The sequence below is a fragment of the Sphaerodactylus townsendi genome, linkage group LG06 (assembly GCF_021028975.2).
Source record: "Sphaerodactylus townsendi isolate TG3544 linkage group LG06, MPM_Stown_v2.3, whole genome shotgun sequence".
Classification (NCBI taxonomy): domain Eukaryota; kingdom Metazoa; phylum Chordata; class Lepidosauria; order Squamata; family Sphaerodactylidae; genus Sphaerodactylus; species Sphaerodactylus townsendi.
In genome coordinates, this window is record NC_059430.1 from 84,043,747 (window position 1) to 84,061,908 (window position 18,162).

The following is an 18,162-nucleotide window of genomic DNA, read 5'->3' on the forward strand; positions in this document are numbered from 1 at the left end:
TTCAGAATGGCTATGTGGATTTTATGAGACTTGTTTTGGCATTTGCTAGAATTTTCATAAACGAGTTTAATTTATGTTAGTAGACAACCACCACATATTTTTTCTCACTTTCTTCTCAGTGGATCATTCAACAGAAGTCTGCTTCTCAGTCGTTTACTTGGAAGATTTTACAGGGTCTTTTAAACAGCATCATATTGTCCTCTGAAACAAGTGCATGGAGGCCTGTCAACATTGTGCAGGTTTTCCCAAGCAGTTATTAATCCTTCCTAGCAGAATGAGGACTGTCCCAAGTCACACACTGATAAGCATGAAAAGTCAAAGAATGTAGAAGTGCAGACAAAGTAGAGTGGCTTGACATACAAAATGTTAGCTTTTATAAGTTTCATAAAATAACTGTCACATGGAGGGAAAGGTTTGGTCATCCATGGATGACTGATAGACAAAAATGATTTGTTTTCTTTGTTGCATACCTGAAATTAAGTAGTTTTCATCGTTGTGGCAGCTATGAGAGTATTTAAAAAGCCTTAACAAAACAATAACAACAAAAGAGTGCTGCAGTGGAGAAGTAATAGCTTTAAAAAAATGAGGTATATTTTGGCTTCACTGAAACAACTAATCAGAGGAACCCAAAATGTATCCCAAAGAAGTTTGTTAGATTCCTGGCAGACAACTATATGTGGCTAGCAGGTTGCATTCAACTTGGTGAGCCATAAGCTGTGCTAGTCCATCTGGTGAGCCCCACCATTCAAAGAAAGACTCCTCCACATTCAGGAACACTTCCAAGGCACTTGCCAATAAAGCATAGTGGTCTGTTACTTGATGGTGGGGGGAAAAAGCAGGACCTCGCACATTTCTAAAGTAACTTCTTGATCAAAATTCTTGTTGAGGGTTTTTTTTGTTTGTTGTTTTGTTTAGCACCTGTCCAAGATGCAATTGTAGTTCTAGAAAGTTTTGTAGTTGGACAGAGGCAGTTCTGTCTAACTAGGATTCTTTCTTTTTCTCCAGTTTGTGTGCACCGTGATTGCCATTCTTTTGCACTACTTCTACATGAGCACCTTTGCTTGGATGTTCGTTGAACAACTTCACATCTACCGCATGCTGACCGAAGTGAGGAATATCAATTTTGGACACATGAGATTCTACTATGTCATGGGCTGGGGGATTCCTGCCATTATAACAGGTAAGAATGAGTAGGCCTCAATGAAGAAATGTGAGCAAATAAGACTGGAGGTGTTTCTGTGCTACAGGTAATCCCTCTTTCCTACCCATGTTTTAATCGTTGTTTTTATGTCTTTGTCTCTATTTCAGTTCTTGTTTTAAGGATATGTTGTTATTCTTTTCAAAATGCAGTTTTTTAAATGTATGCTAAAATTTGTTAGCCTTTTTAGCGGCTCTTGTGTGCAGAAAGTTGGAATATAAATTCTGTTAAATAAATAAATGCCAGATTGTTATGACCTGAAGTTGCAGACTGATGAGAATGCTAGATGTTCTCCGCTAGAGATCCCCAATACTTCTAGCAGATGTTCAGTTCCCTGAAGATGGAACCTAATTGAAGCAGGACATCCCTTGTCATTTCTTTCTTTGCTATTTACCCATCCTCATTCTTGTAATAATCTTATTTTAAGGGTTATACTTTTCAAAATATTTTTAGACGTGATCATCGATTCAAGGCATATTAAGCCATGACAAACAGAGCTTCTACTGAATATGCCTTGCCTTCACTAAAGTAATTTCTATGTGAATAAAAGGGCATATGTGTTCAGGTTGAAAAAAGAATTCTATGCATTCCTCTGGAATAATTTAGCTTGCTTTATTATACTTACTTCATTGTTTACAGTATTTTGTGTCTTCTGAGCAGAAAGACAGATAAAGAAATCAATGTATTTCAAGTTTCATGGGCACTGCAGAAATATTGGGGTATATCCAACCATCCATGCATTCTGCAGAGCAGGACTTTGCCATTTCCCCTTCTGCTGCAGTCTGCTGAGTCCAGTAAATATTTGTTCTTGGGAATGAGCTGATCAGCATTGGGGAACACCATTGAGACAAAGCTAGGGAGGAGGGAAATGATGGAAATTGCTGCCCTCTCTTCTGAAGACTTCAAGTGTCAGTATGAGAGTCAGGCCCCTTCCGCACACACAAAATAATGCGTTTTCAAACCACTTTCACAACTGTTTGCAAGTGGATTTTGCCATTCTGCACAGCTTCAAAGAGCACTGAAAGCAGTTTGAAAGTGCATTATTCTGCGTGTGCGGAATGAGCCTCAGTGAGGTGTAGTGGTGCTGTCAGAGTAGGATCTCAGAGGACCAGGTTTGAATCCCCACTCATATGACAAGACAAAGTGTAGAAGGGGAGAATGTTGTAAGCTACTTTGAGTCCCTACTGAAAAGAAAAGTGGGGTATAAATAAAGTAAGTAAATTACAGCTCAATCGGGGGTGGCAAATGGGCAGAAGGAATGAACTGACCCTTGTGCCAGCACAGGCCCCCAGTTCTGCTATACCATTTTTGGGCATCATTAGAGTTCTGCAGTGGCTACACACCAGTGCTTCTCAGGTGCAGGGAATTGCGCTGGCACAGTGGTAGGTGGTTCAGGAGGTGTGGCCAGTGTTAGTTAGCTCCCTGAGTCCTTTCAGCCTGGGAATTCCCCTTTGAGAGATCTACATTTCACCAGTTCCCAGCAGCTAGGAAGACACTGACTTAGACTTATTTACTTAAAAACTTTCTCTGCACAAAATGTTATTTCAGGGCTTACAGAAATATGTCAGTTTAGGTTCTTGCTCAGAATAGCTGCAGAGCAACTTTACTAACTATGTAACTCTGTCTGAGGCCAGCCCTCTGAGCTGGTGTAAGAACTTCACTGAAGTCTCTTATAAATCAAGCAACTTTCATAAACCTGTAAAAATCAGAAAAGGAGGAAGTCCATACTGTCCTTGGCAGCCCATTTTAAATCATGGGATCCAGCACTGAAAAAGCAATGTACATTTGAAGTGTGTGTCAGGCTCAGATTGATGGATACCTACACATACCATGCTTGTTACACTCCATCCAACTTAGTAATTGAAGCTTTACTGCATATGTCCCTGGAGAAAGAACAAGTTAGAACATTGGCCTCAACACTTTGACTCTACTGCCTCCGCTTCCTCAGTTGCATTCTTCACATAAAAAATTGCTCATTCAAAATACATACTGAGTGTTTAACCAGTCATCACTCAATACTTCTGTACTATTTGGGCAAATCAGAATATTTGCAATAAATTACCAATAGTATTGTGACTCAAAACAAAATGCATTGTTTTGATCGTTGTTGTGAGAATGCATACTTTCCCAAGGAGCCAAGAGAGTATGGTGAATCTACCAGTTTCTGTTTGTAGCTGAAGTATATAAAAATTGAATTATACTTCCAAAAAAAACCCCCGTGGAAAGTTGTAATCTGACACAGAGCAAACAGTGGGGTGAGAAACCAAGACCCAATAGAGACCTGAGGGGAAAATCTGGAGTAACAGAGGCTTAATTTCAAAGAAAAGAAGAGAACCATGGCATTGAGGGAAACATCCAACAGAATGTAAAGATTTGAAGGACTTTTGTATAGAAATGAAAGACATAGTAGGGAAACTACATGCCTAAATGCAAAGTCCCATGTTAATCTAGTAAAATATTAACAAGGTGAGATGTAGAATCTGAAAATGTTCATTTTTTGCCAGCTCATATTAGAATCAGATGTTTAGTCACAGTTCAATGCAAACTCTACAAACAGGTATTCAGTCTTGAGAAAACAGGCTGTTTTTGTAAATTACATTATTGTATTTTAATAGACTTTCCACAGTACCTGATGGTTAGTTATTTCTTGGCAGTTGCTGCTTCAAGAAGAAGAGGCCCTACTAACCAAGGTGGCATAGTGGTTAAAGAGAATCTGGATAACTGGGTTTGATTCCCCACTCCTCCACATGAAGCCTGCAGGGTGACCTTGGGCTAATCACAGTTTTCTCAGAACTCTCCCAACCCCATCTATGTCAGAAGATGCCTGTTGTGGGGGGGAAGGGGAGCAATTGTAAGCTGCGTTGAGGCTCTTTACAGTAGAGAAAAAGCTGGTATAGAAACCAACTCTTCAACTCTTTTTTTGCATAATAATTATTCAGTACTCTTTGAGGGGATTTTGAAAATGAATCTTGAATATTGTTTGTGGATTCCATGCATCAAAGAATCTTGCCCCCTCTTGTTTTGTGCTATAGGTCTTGCAGTGGGTCTGGATCCAAAGGGCTATGGGAATCCAGATTTCTGCTGGCTCTCTGTCCATGATACCCTCATCTGGAGTTTTGCTGGGCCCATCATTATTGTGGTGGTGGTAAGTATTGCAAAGGTGACAGTGCATAACATTTTCAGAACTGAAATTATGTCTGTCATACAGCTTGAGCCTTCAGCAGTCTCCACACTCACATTTTGCATTCTCTTCCTAATAGAAACCAAATATACATGTTTCCATTGATCAGTTCTAAAGCTGTAAGAAATCTTAGCATCCGCACTGTTACTTATGAAATTCTGTGATGGCTTCCGTTGCTTCAAATGAAACAAGCTTTTAGTTATGCCTTTATTACTGCTAGCTAAAAATGTAAGGGTTTTTTTACTGTCCAGTGGTCAAAATCTTGAAAACCAATGTTTCCAGGGACAGTTGACATATGTAAGTACCAGCTGCAAGGTTTTCTTTTCCAGTTCACCCTGTTGACTAAGCTTGATCCTTAAGGTTTTTTTTTACTGCAGGGACAGAAATCTCAATACAGCTTATGGCTGATCCAAAGTGCCTCACATTAGGAAAGCAAAGTACAGTGTAGAGGGAAGAACTCTTAGCTTTACAGACTTGAGAGCAATTTGATGAATTCATAGAAGAAAATCAAATATAAATTAGCATTTTGAGCCATACTTTTTTCCCCCCTTCAAGATCAATATCGTAATCTTCATACTGGCAGTGAAAGCATCATGTAGACGAAGGCATCGTACACTGGAGAAAACTGGAGTCATGTAAGTTTATAACCAAGACTGAAAGGAAATACTTCTGAGCAACGATCAAATAGGAAGATCATGTCTTCCAAGTGGAATTGCACCTGTGTTAGTCCTCCCCCCCTTAAAGAAAGCTTTGATTATTGAACACCCATAAAGCTGTTATGACAAATTCCACCACTTTGATGAAAATAGGCAAGTGGAATGCAAAGCCCAAGGGAGCTCTGTGTGATTGGCTGGTTTGAGGAGAGTTTTGAGAAACTCAGTTCAAGTGAGAGGGGAGTGAGGAAGAGTTCGGTGGAGTCAAAGCAGGTGAACAGATGTGTGTGAAAAAGCTCTCCATTCTGTGGTAGTGACCAGAAGGCTCTGAGTGAGGTACTGGATGGTCAGAAGAGGAAAATCTATACTGAATCCCTGGTACAAACAATACACTCACACTAAGCTAACCACAGGAAAATACCCACTCAGGAAAATAAGTGAGGTTGCTTAGTAGAGTGGTGATATTTGTATACAGAAAAGAAGAGGATTTTTTGTTTTCTGAAAAAAAGTAATAAATAAATACTTCTTTTAGTTGTTCATCTTTCAAAGAACCAAAGTCTCTGGTGCTTTAATTTTATGTTTCTGACAGCAAAGAAAAAGGTTTTTCAGTCTGTTTTATTAAAGTCCTTTTTCTGCCATACTGAGCAGCAGATTAGCCCTTTTTCTAGGGGGTTATTATAATGGGAAAAACATATTTACACTACTGAATTATTAAATTACAGAGGCAGCTGAAAGTGACCATTCAGTAAACCCTGAAAGTGACCCTGAAAGCTACCATTTAGTAAGCCCTGAAAGTGACCCTGAAAGCGACCATTCAGTAAGCCCTGAAAGTGACCATTAGAATTTTGGAGGGAAAAGTTTCCTCTGGGCACTTGTGGGCAGAAGGGGAAATCATCATAGCTGCCTTCTACTGTAGTACTCAGACTAGCAGCGGCTCTCCAGGGTCTCAGTGCTTTTCACATCATCTGCTGCCTGATCCTTTTAATTGGAGATACCAGGAATTGAATCTGGAACTTTCTGCACGCAAAACAGGCACTTTTCCACAAAGATTCAGCTCCTCTCTCTTTTTTTTATCACAAAGCTACAGTTCCTCATTCTCTGCTGCTATGAACAGATAAAAGCCAGTTTGTAGACATTTTACTGTTAGGGAGGGGGCACCCATAGTCCAGTCATAAGAAGAGTTATACCCTTCTAAATTCATTGACGTCACTCTGTTTAGGACTGCATTGTTAGGCGGCAGTCTTAACAACACTTTTCAGGGAGCAAGTGCCATTGATTTTCTGTAAGTCATACTTGGAAGTTACTTCTCAATACAGCTGCTTAGCTTTCCTCCCTTAATCTACTTGAGTGTTACTCCCCAACTTTGTAATTTTTTACATCTTTATGCCATGTGATCCCTTCTATAACACATTTTTAGTCATAGTATTCATAGGGTGATTTGCACACTTTAAAAAAGTATAAGAAATGCCTTCTGGCTAGACTTGACTACTGTGCTTCCTTCGAAAGCTTAGTTCCTCTGGGACAGAAGCAGGCAGAGAAAACCATAAGGCATAATTAACACTGTTCTCTTGTCTGGTCTAGAAATTTGTCTCACTGTCTTTGAGCCAATTAAAAGCCAGTTAAATTAAAATCCACATTTTGCTCACTGGTGAATAAGTGAGTGATTCTATACAATGGAGTATCTTATGATTCACTAAATCTATGGTACGATGCAAATATTGGTGATAAAGGGGGAAGGAACAGAAAGGCAAAGGAAGCATATTGCTACACTTCACACACACACACACACCCCACACACACACACCTTTCTCTCTGACAATGAAACAGTACAAGCTGGTGTTTAGTGGGTAAACAAAAGGATTTTGGAAAGGTCATATGGCAATGGTACGAGAGAAAACCAGCATTTAGTTTAGTATTTTTTACTGTCAGTCAATATTTCTGTTCTTTTAGAATACAGGGTAGGTTGACAATGGGAGAGAATGTACCAGGAACTGCAGTATAAAATGGACCACTAAAAATGATTGTGTGGTTTTTATCTAGCTCTGTGCTGCGTACAGCTTTCCTCCTGCTTCTTTTGATAAGTGCCACCTGGTTACTGGGACTGATGGCAGTAAACAGTGACGTCATGACATTCCACTACCTCTTTGCCATCTTCAGCTGTTTACAGGTAGGTTGGAAAACACTGTCTCATCTCATGCTTCCCTTTGTTGGGCTTACCTTTGACTGTAAATCCTTTGAGGGTCATCTAAATAAGCAACTTGGTCAACACTCAGGGCCAATCAGAGACTTACAATGAACTGCAAGGCTGGAGCTGGTGGGTTTAGTTGCCTGAGGTAACAGATAAAAGCCACTCCAACAGATACTCCCTCCAGAAACTACCTGGTATTTTCAGCAGGATCTAATAAATCTTCAGCTGAGTCAAATTATGTAACATAAGATAGAAATCACCATTTGGTTGGTTCCCAAACTTTCAATTATAGTAGCTCGTGAATAAGCACTTTGTTGTGCTATTGTTGTGGTCCAGGACTTGCCTGTTGAATTTGTCTTAAAATACAGTTCTTGCAGTCACAGAATCCAATCCAAGGGGGATTGGTGGCATTTAATCTGGGAATTATTCCCATGCATTTTGTTATTTTGTGTGTGGAGGGGGGGCGGTTCTGTAAGTCGCCATAATAATACTTTATTGAAAAGGTGGAGTGTAATAAAAAACATTAAAAGCATATCATACCATTCTTTGATTTTCTTTTAATAAAGCTTGCTAAGCATCTCTTCCCTTCTCCTCAATACCTGACAACAAATTTGTGTATACTGTCTCTTCCTTCTGTTCTTATTATATGTTCCTGAAGGATGTGTAGCTCTCATTATAGTCAATGAAAGGCACCCAGCACCCAGGCTCAGCCTGTGCCAATTTTTCCAATGATGTTTAGGCAGTCTTAATAGTGGGATGGAAAAAGTTACATGCAAGTCAGTCATGTCTATTTTAATCCTATCCCACAAAGCCACCTTGTAAGATCATCAAAGAGATGATTTGGCAGGAAACATACGTATTTTTTTTTCATTAATAAGGGATAAAATTGTAATGTATCATGTGGTTTCTTCCCCCTCCTTCTCTCATCTCTCTCTTTTTTTAATCTAGGGGTTGTTCATATTTTTCTTCCACTGTATCTTCAATAAGGAAGTCAGGAAACATTTGAAGAATACTTTCACAGGAAAGAAGCCACTTCCAGATGATTCTACGACGACAAGAGCCACATTATTAACCGTAAGAAGTCAAATTACAAAAGAGTTTCCTTCCACATTCTTCTAATTATGTTGCAGGCTGACAGATTTGCCCATGCCAAATTGTATCTGGCATCTTTGCCAGAAATACATTGTGGCTTTTGCATACAAATAACAAGCTCTGGAAGCCTTTGTGTTCTTAACCATTCACTTTTGAGACTAGAAAATTTTTACAAATGTCATTGGGGTATTAATTGCCCCATAATTTTTCTACCTCATTTGTAAAAGTGTTCACTTGTGTATTTAGCCTGCAGAAGTGAAGAAATAAAAGCAGCTGGTTGTTTTTGGTAATGCTCCTTTTAAGAGAACACTAATACTTGTAGCATTGATTCTGAAAATATTTTATATTAATATCTGCAATGATCATACTAGAAGGTCAGTTTGATACAGAAGACTTCCTTTTGGTTACAATTTAAGTGTAAATGTTCGTAGAATCACCGTATAAATAGGTCACTCCAACAACTTCTATCATCTGCTCCCCCTTCCCACTTCAACTCAATTCCCAAAGGAGGGAGGGAGGGGGAGAGAAATAAAGAAAGCAATTGTGGGGGAGGGTTTTTTTTTTCTTACAGTGGAGTATTAGATCATGTATCTCTTCCCATGCACAAACTCCCATACACTAGATTGTTGGAAATTGTATTGCTGTAGTTTAGTAGTATGCTGTGCATAAATCTTAGCTGTAGTCAGATAGTATTTCTAGATTGTCTACTGTGTAGTTTCTAAAAGAAAGAGGCTGGTTTATTGGTTAACATTTGTCATTATGCTTTCCCCCCCTTAGCGGTCTCTGAACTGTAATGATACGTATATAGAGGAGCCAAATATGTACCGCACCACTCTTGGGGAATCCACAGTCTCCCTAGAAAGCACCGTCAGGTCAGCCAAGAGTCACAATAGCTACCTTGCTTATATCCTCAGGTAATCTGGTGGTGGGTGCATGGCTTTCTGGCCTTTCCTTTTCACTTTAGTTGCTTTTTCAAATAACAAAAAATGCTTTCGTTGCAATTTCTGCCTCAAATTTTGCTTCAGCTGTCCTTGTCTCACAGCTCTCCAGACTGGTTTTGTACTGTGATACCTTTGCTTGTTTGTCATGGTCATGGGACTGAATTGGCTGATTTGAAGAAAATGTAGATTGAATAGTTATGGCACGGGCTGCCCTAACTTTACAGACAGAATAATGTGTTTGATAGAATGTATTAGTTCGCCTGTCAATATACTGACTAGGAAAGCTCTTATCTTTAGAGACGAAGCTGCCCAGAAGCTTAGTGTCTCATCAAGCCAAGCAAGGGCTGGTCATGCAGATGGTGATTCCTCTATCTTCCACAAAAAGCCCTCAAAATCCAATGGTAAGAAGGATTTCCAATAAGAATTAATTGTTTTTTGTTTGATTGTTTGGCAAAATTTATATCCTGCTTTTCAGTTCTCACAAGGACCACCAAGGTGGCTAGCATATTAAAACAAACACACCACCTAAATAAACTATAATTAAAACAGTTAAAAACAGCTTAAATTCCTACCAAACACAAAAACAACAATTAAAAACATTGGGTAGGAAGGAGGGATCACTGAGGAAATGCCAAATGAACAAAAAAGTCTTCACCTACTGGCAACTGAAAGGAACAGACAAGTCTCCCTGGGGAGAAAGTTCTGGAGTTCTGGTGCCACAACTGGATTGCCCTCTTCTGGATTGCCACCCACCTGATCTCAGAAGGTGGAGCATCTGAAGAAGGACCTACAAAGATTATCGTAGTCTACAATAAGCAGGTTTTTCTTCCTTCCAGCCATTTTTAATCTATACATAAATGTTTCTTTCAATGCCTGATCAGTTTTGGTACCTTTAAGCCCATAAAATAAGAATGTGGCTGTTTATGTGATTCACACGTACCACTGAGTAAGTCAGGCAGAAATGTGTGGGCTCCATTTTACATCAGGTCTAACTTGGGATGTGTCTGCAAGTCAGTGTTCATAGCTGCAAAAAGTATGTATATTATTTATTATTATTATTTTATTAGATTTTTATACCGCCCCATCCCCAGAGGGCTCTGGGCGGTGTACAATATGTAAGGCAATACAATTAAATAACATTTAAATAACATATAAAAGCAGCAATAAAATCTCCTAGTGCATTTATCAAATATAAACTCAGATTAAAATTTAATTTAAAATTCAAGATATAGGTTGGTTGGTTGGCGTCCAGCGTTCCAATCGTATAGAATCCCTCCCTCCCTACGATGAAGGGAGGCATGGCGAGTCACAATGATGGATTGGCGGCCCAGGTGTTAAGGGCCAAGGTCGGGGCACTATTGGCGGCTGGATCCTCCAAAGGCCCGGCGGAACAGCTCCGTCTTACAGGCCCCGCGGAACTCCCCAAGGTCCCGCAGGGCCCGGACAGCTGGAGGGAGAGCGTTCCACCAGGCCGGGGCCAGGGCTGTAAAGGTCCTGGCCCGTGTGGAGGCCAGCCGCATTATCGAGGGGCCAGGGACCACCAGTAAATTGGCCTCCGTCGATCGGAGAGGCCGCCTAGGGACATATGGGGTGATGCGGTCTCGAAGATACGATGGCCCCAGGCCGCGAATGGCCTTAAAGGTCAACACCAACACCTTAAAGATGATCCGGAACTCTACTGGAAGCCAATGCTTTTTCAAGCTTACTGTGCAGGATCCAATTTGGTGGAGAAGACCTTCTAGCACTCACATAAGATAAAATGTGTTGAGAGGGCAGTACATGCACCATAGGCCTGTTTCAAATGTTCTTCCCCCTTCCATTTTTTTGAGGGCAAAGAATCCTGCAGATTGGGCCTGTGTGCCTATGGGCTCCCAAATCATACATTCTTTATATGCATACTGTGTCACTTGAGATTGTGAACCAAAGTGTAAGATGGAGAATCCTTCTGTTGAAAATTCTTCATAGCTATCTTACATGGCTCTATTGTTGTACATCATGAAATATGCACCAATGTATATTAGTATCTGAAAGTCAACAGTGCCTCTTGATTTTAATTCCCACCATTCATTTAGGTTGCCTATTATTAAAATTCTCTTTACATTCACAGATCATGATTCCGATTCTGACAGTGAATTGTCCCTTGATGAACATAGCAGCTCATATGCATCCTCCCACTCATCGGATAGTGAAGATGATGTTATTGAAACAGAGAAGAAATGGAACTCTGGAAAGAACAATGATCGGGGTCCCCTGCACAGCACCCCCAAAGGTAAAAAATAGCAGCTTGTGTGCATGGATTAAATAATAGCCAAGAATGTTGATTTGATATGCTTCAGAGAATATCATGGTCTTCCTCTTAGAAGATGTAGGTTTAAAGCCCCGCAAAATCAGGTTGGTCAAGCATTGCTCATGAACAGCTCTCTACTTTTTCGCTCCATGTTCTCAATTTGTAAAACCAAGTGAGTATGAACAGGAGAACAAAAGCAAGATGTATCTTTTGTTAATATAGATGGAACCTTGGCAAGTTTTTCCAAACCTAAGTATTACAACAATTGATAATAGTCCCTCTGAACAACAAGAGAGGGTGAAAACGCTAGTTTGACCAAAGGTTTCAGACAATCTTGCTGAAAATAGAAGAAGCTGTCAAAGGCTCTCTCAGAGTTTTCCAATTGATGTCTTTTTTCCTTTGGTTTGCTTTTTGTGGTACCCTGCAGTTGATTCTGTTCCCAACCACGTGAAGCCCTGTTGGCCTTCAGAAGGCATCACAGCCAGTGATGGTGAGGACCCAAGCGCCAAGCAAAAGCTCAAAGTGGAGACCAAAGTGAACGTGGAGCTCCACCGGGAAAACCAACCAAACCACAGCAATGAGGTCCTGCATGAAAAAGAGAATGATGGGCAGCAGAAGGAGAAGAAGCCATTAGCACAGCAGAACAACCTGCTGCCAGAACAAAGGAAAGGTAACAAAAAGTTGTTTCTACTTAAGCCACTTTGTCCTGTAGGTGGAATAACATCCTGGTGGGTATTAGTCACATCTGTTGAGAACCACAGAAATTACAAAGCTGAACTTTTTTTCTTTCTTATTTTATGTCTTGAAAGACATGAAGAATAGCCTTGTTAGAAAATACTGGTTATGCCACTTTAAAATATCTTACCGCTTCCTTTTTTCCACCTCAGGCATACTGAAAAATAAAGTCACCTACCCTCCTCCATTAGTGGACAAAAATATGAAGAATCGGCTACGGGAAAAACTATCAGATTGTAATCATTCTACTCTCTCATCCAAAACAACTTCTATTGGGACAAACAATGGAGTTCGCTGCATGTCAGATTCTGGAGTCACGATCAAAAACCCAAGACGAGATCAGCCTCCTGAGCAAATCAATGGATTGGCCATGAGCATCCAAGTTGGGACAGTAGTGGCAGAGACCTCCGATTCTGAGTGAGTACCAATGAGCTACCCCTCTCCAGTTTCCAATGTTCGCTGATCTTCCCTAGTTTGCACAGATGTAGCACTTTCAATCCTTTCTATAAGCAATTGCAGCTCCAAAAGTGCCATCAGGACACATCATTGCTCTGACCTCACTTTGTTGCAGTTAACCTGTGCAAGTTTTAGGCCTGTCCCATTTGAAGCATTATTGGAAGAATTCCAAATTGGGGGTGCCGGGAAAGCATGTAAGGAACAAATGCTGACAGGGAAGAGTGCCAAGAGTCGTAATTGAGGAGGCAGAGATTGGCTTCCATCCAAGATGCTGATTCATTTTTATTTTTAAAATCCATGGGGACTAAATCCAGCTTGAACCAATCATCCCAAACATACATAAGGACAACTGACTGTCCCTGATTATAATTTATCGATAGCCTTTATTTTGTTTGTTTTAAAGATAGTGACCACACATGAATTTTTCCCTGGATGAAACACAATTTGCCCCTGCTTTTCTAGGGAGCTTCCAAAAGACATTGTGCTCTCTATGAGTTCAATGCATGGGGTGCTTGGGGCTTTTCTCTTTAATATGAAGCAAAGAAACCTATTTTGCTCTGAATTGAAGGGAAAATGGCGTAGCGCCTGGAGGCAGAGCCTCTTTGTGACGCCTCTGTCCACAGCCAATCAGTGGAGGAAGTGGAGCTTAGTATCACTTTCAAAATGGCAGTGATAAGTTTCAGCACACACACACACACACACACTTTTAAGCCCTTTAGCATGACTTTTTTCTTCTTTAACAATTGCGCTGGACTCATCTGTTTGAGGAGGGGAAGTGACCATACTGCAGATACTGCAGAGAGGCCTGCCAAGATTTTTGCCCAGTCGTTGCTTTTGCTGGGACCTGACAAACAGGAAAGGGCTGGGAAGGGAATGTTTATCCCATTTATGTAGATGCAGTCCGGAAGCTAGCCAAGAATAGTTTATCTACACCTTTTATGTAGTGGTGATTTTGGGAGGAAAAGGGAGGGTTTTCAGCAAAATGCCTGAAATACATTCTAAATATAATGTAAACGCTCCTTATGGCTCCTGCACAGCTTCATAAGTGAGAACTTAATTCCATATAAATCAAGTTTGGAGCAGAGGCGTAACAAGGGGGGAAAGCGCCCGGTTCACCGGTGCATCCTCTGCCCCAGTCCCACCCTGGAACACCCCTAGAACGCCCCCACAGGGGGGCGCGCCCAGTGCATCTCGCCCCCCTTCCCCCTGGTCCCCTTGAAGCTACGCCTCTGGTGGGGAGGTTAATCCCTGTCACAACCCTAGTCCAGTTCACAACTCATCCAGGACTGCTTTTAGAGTAAATTAATAACATCTGTAGAGCCATTTGCAGGTATCCAGCACATCATCTAGTTGAGCCTAATGGCTCAATCAGCAATGGTTCAGTTAAGGCAACTGCCATCCTTAGAACTTAGTCACAGCTAACTTAGGCCCTTTACGCACGGGCCAAATATGCCATCCCCAGGGAGCTGTTCGCATGAGGGGCGCAGCTGCTTCGCAGCCGCGCCGCCCTCACTTCTCCTGAGCGGCACGAAGCCACTGGAAGGCGCCATCCCTCCCCCCTTTCCCAATCGACTCACCTTCCCTGCGACCGTCTGGTGCGTTGCCGAGGCCTGGGGACGCACACCCCCTGCTCTGCGACTCCGGAGCTGTCGCTCAGGGCAGGGGGGCGTGTCCCCTGGCCTCGGCGACGCGCCGGATGGTCGCAGGGAAGGTGAGTCGATCGGGCGACGGCGCAGCGCGGCACTGTCTTCCCGGTAGTTTCCGGGACCATTCATGCGAACGGTCCCGGGGGGGTTGGGTCAGCGACAAGTACGCCGACCCAACCCCCAGCGTGGCCATGCGGAAACGGCCTTAGCTTGGGTTGGGACTAAAATCCTTCCCTTATTCCTGCCAAATAGTTGATGGTCATTTTGTTACTTGAAAGCCAATTTTGTTCATGATCCACCAGTACTTTTCAGCACTTTACTGAGCTTTACACTGCAACAAAGATGAGCCTCTTTCCCCTGTAAAAGCATGGCTGTTCCCCTGCATGATCATGTACTAAAATGACCAGGACAGTTTTGCTTGGAATTTTTGGCCTCTAATCCTCAATTGCATGATTACTTCTTCTCATGAACAGAGGCAGTAATGAAACTTCAATTTGAATCATCAGGAAATTGTGACGTCCATTCTACCTTGGGACTACTCCTCTGTGATGCTGCTTGTATGGATCCTCTACATGTCGGTTTGTTTGTTTTTTTGCTGCGTCATGAGGATGCAAGGATGTTGCACCTGGGGCAAGTTTCTCATCGTGGCATACCTGCAATGGTCCCAGTTTCCTTGAAAGAGTGTGACAGATTGATTTACAGCACACTCAAGTGCCTGCCTGTGTAAATGGTGCCAAAACACACAGAGACAATGATGAGGACACCCTACAGGAGAAGAGTTTTGTTTGGAAAAGCAGACAGAGCCATAGAAATACTGCAAGGACTGCAGAGTGGACCAGTCCATACTAATTAATGACTTGATCCTCGCATCCCATCAGCAAGCCCATCTGAAAGATAGGCTGGGATTTTGTTCAGATGACACTGGGATCACTGAACTCAGGAGAAAGGAGTTATCACACCAAGTGCCCTTTGATTCCTTTGCCAGCTTCAGCACCAACTTGTGGTGGACAATTTGTCTTAAAATACCATCATTTTGATATAAATATATAAATATATATATATATATGGCTGTAGATAATTTTATATATTTTGTATGGTGATTCTTAAAAAAAGAAAAGGTTTTGTTTTGTACATTTCACATGTATGCCAATTTTTTAAAATTTGATAGGAGAGAGCAGTTGTGAAAGAGCTTTGATATTTTTTATATTAAAAAAGAATAGCACAAGTGTACTTGAACATTGCAAATGGGAGACTGAGAAGAAACAAAAGGCATGAACTATCTACATGAAACGCAACAAAGTAAATGATGTACAGGGCAAGTGATGTACAGGGCAGTCTTAAGAAGAGAGAGAGACCCTTCTAAGCCTACTGAAATCATTTTAGAAAAGCCTATTGATTGACTTTGGGCATCACTTTGGGTAAGCAAATATGGTCTGGAATAGCTTTAAATATTTGAAGGATACAAAGTTTATTTTTTAGTCTCAGGCTAAATAGCCAAACAAAAATCTGTGAGTGATTTCTAAGGCAAATCATGCTTTTCCAATTCTTGATCTGCACGTAGATATTTTCTTTTCTTTCTTTTTTTTGCTGTGGAGTTCACATCCTGTCCACCTGGGTTTTGAAATTAGTCTTATTATAAATAAATTATTTTACAATGGCATTTAATTTTCAAAATAAATCTTGCGTAATGATGGATCTTCACCCTTACTGCCAACCAACACAATGATTTTTCTGTGGGCGCTCAGTTGTTTTGTTTCTTTCTTAAAGAAGTCTAAGGATGTTTCAGTAAATTCCTCAGTGGTTTACCAGCCATTCACAGAGGTTTTCAATTCAATATAACCTTTTCCTTCCAAGGCAAACACAAAGTTTGACCCAAATAACTGACAATGTCTATTAGCCTTCTCTTTCTGAGCTGTTTACAAAGGATGCTTGAGAAATGTAAATATTTACTTCTACAGAGGATGCCTTTTGGTCTGACTATGAGTCCGTTGGGATTTTCACCTATGCAACCCCTTTTGGCATAAATTCAGCAAGATTTAAGCTAGAAAAGCTCTGCTCCAAATTTTTCCTAGCTATAAGCTCACTGGGCAAGCCATTATCCTTTTAAATGTGTGCCTTCTCTTTATACACACACACCCCACACACACACACACTTCAAATCTGCCGATATGAAGGTGACATTTCTGGCCTAACTTTTATTATTCGTCTGTAAATTGACGAGATTAAATTTTTTCCCATTAGGGAAAGGTACTACAGCAAAGAATCACTGTGTGTGGAACAGATCTCTGGGACCCAACCCATTATTTTTAATGCTGTATAATTGCTGAATGTTTGCTTTTGTGAAAACCCCTCTTAGCTCAAAACTGTGTCACTGTAAAACCCTTTGGAGGTGGCGGGTGGCACCACAGCAGCACTGTCCCTGACTGCTTGGGTCTCTGGATTGAGCTGCCCAGAGCCCCAGACTTCCCAAAAGCAGTGACTAATGCAATTGCAGTATATGGGAAATCATGTGGATTCGTAGTTTGTACAGTAATGAACACAGTATTATAACCTATTGTATCATATTTATATTGAATCTCAGACGTCACATATTCTTATTTTGAAATCATTACTTCTCATACCAAACCAGGCTTCAATTCTGTGTTCATGATCCAACCAAATAAAACTGTTTTAAGTCATACTTATTTCCATTACAGTGTTGCACCTGTACTTAAATCACTTTCCTCAAAGTCAGTGGAACTTAAATGTGTTTATCTTTAAGCCCAACCCAACCACTGGAGTCAGCATTGATAAATTACATGCAGATATCACTTAAAACCCTTTAAATGAAAATATAATGTAATTGATCTTATTAACAAAATCAAATATGTTTAACTTTTGTAAAAATCACTTTTTATCAAAAGCCTTTTAGATGAGAGAAAGAGTGTGGTTCTTTTTTTTTTTTTTTTGCTTTCATGCTGTGTGAATTTTGATGTAAAAATGTTCTGGATGTGTAATTATCTACCGATCACACTCAGTTGTGTGCATAATGTTGTTACAACTGTTTTACATTTGTGTGTATATTTTGCCCCAATAAGATGTAGTTTTTTATCAGAACTGTTACTGCAAAACTGTCAGCTGTGATAACCACAGAAGGGGAAAAAGAACCTATTTTTTGCAATTTTTAAAAAATGTATGGCAGAATAGACACTGGAGGATTTTTTTAAACAAATGTATATTTATTAATGAACAAAACACTGGAATTGAAGCACAGAGGAGAGGAGAACTTAACAATAAATTAAGTTTTGAATTTGTATTTCTGCTTTGATCATTTATTTCCATAAAGGGATGACACTTGGAATAACAGTACTGTTTATTTATCAAGTAGGATCCCTGCCTTTAGTGAGTGTCCAAATGTGACTAGTGTAGCAAGGGAGGAGACGTGGAATGTGGATCAGCTCAGCTCAGCAACCTTTCCACCTGCATTCCAGCTGGGTGCCTATACCATCCTACAGAGTATAGAGCCGTGGTGGCGAACCTTTGGCACTCCAGATGTTATGGCCAATTGGCCATGCTGGCAGGGGCTGATGGGAATTGTAGTCCATAACATCTGGAGTGCCAAAGGTTCGCCACCACTGGTATAGAGCATGGCTGACCATGGCAGATCTGTGGGGGAGCTTTCCCTCAAAGCCACCACAACATTATTAAAGGAGCCTAGGCTCTTAAGTCACTTTGGATGAATATTAACATTTGTTTTTCTTCTTAGCCATTGTCTCTAGCTCCTAGCAGAGTGGTAATCTTAAAGC

General features: G+C 40.8%; 1 protein-coding gene across 3 annotated transcripts in view; it reads left to right on the forward strand.

Annotated features, from left to right (window-relative positions):
- The window catches only part of CELSR1 (cadherin EGF LAG seven-pass G-type receptor 1), a 188,620-nt gene extending 170,950 nt beyond the window's left edge, over positions 1–17,670 (forward strand). Inside the window, exons 25-35 of one of the 3 annotated variants that reach the window (XM_048500064.1) lie at positions 1,006–1,180; positions 4,231–4,343; positions 4,935–5,014; positions 7,073–7,199; positions 8,169–8,294; positions 9,090–9,226; positions 9,551–9,654; positions 11,361–11,522; positions 11,968–12,210; positions 12,428–12,692; positions 14,851–17,670. In XM_048500064.1, the coding sequence (XP_048356021.1) occupies positions 1,006–1,180; positions 4,231–4,343; positions 4,935–5,014; positions 7,073–7,199; positions 8,169–8,294; positions 9,090–9,226; positions 9,551–9,654; positions 11,361–11,522; positions 11,968–12,210; positions 12,428–12,692; positions 14,851–14,875 (1,557 nt within the window). In that variant the 3' untranslated portion in view covers positions 14,876–17,670. The remainder of the gene's footprint in view (positions 1–1,005; positions 1,181–4,230; positions 4,344–4,934; positions 5,015–7,072; positions 7,200–8,168; positions 8,295–9,089; positions 9,227–9,550; positions 9,655–11,360; positions 11,523–11,967; positions 12,211–12,427; positions 12,693–14,850) is intronic. The other 2 variants (XM_048500065.1, XM_048500066.1) reach the window with 2 other exon arrangements.
- Positions 17,671–18,162: the final 492 nt, after the last annotated feature.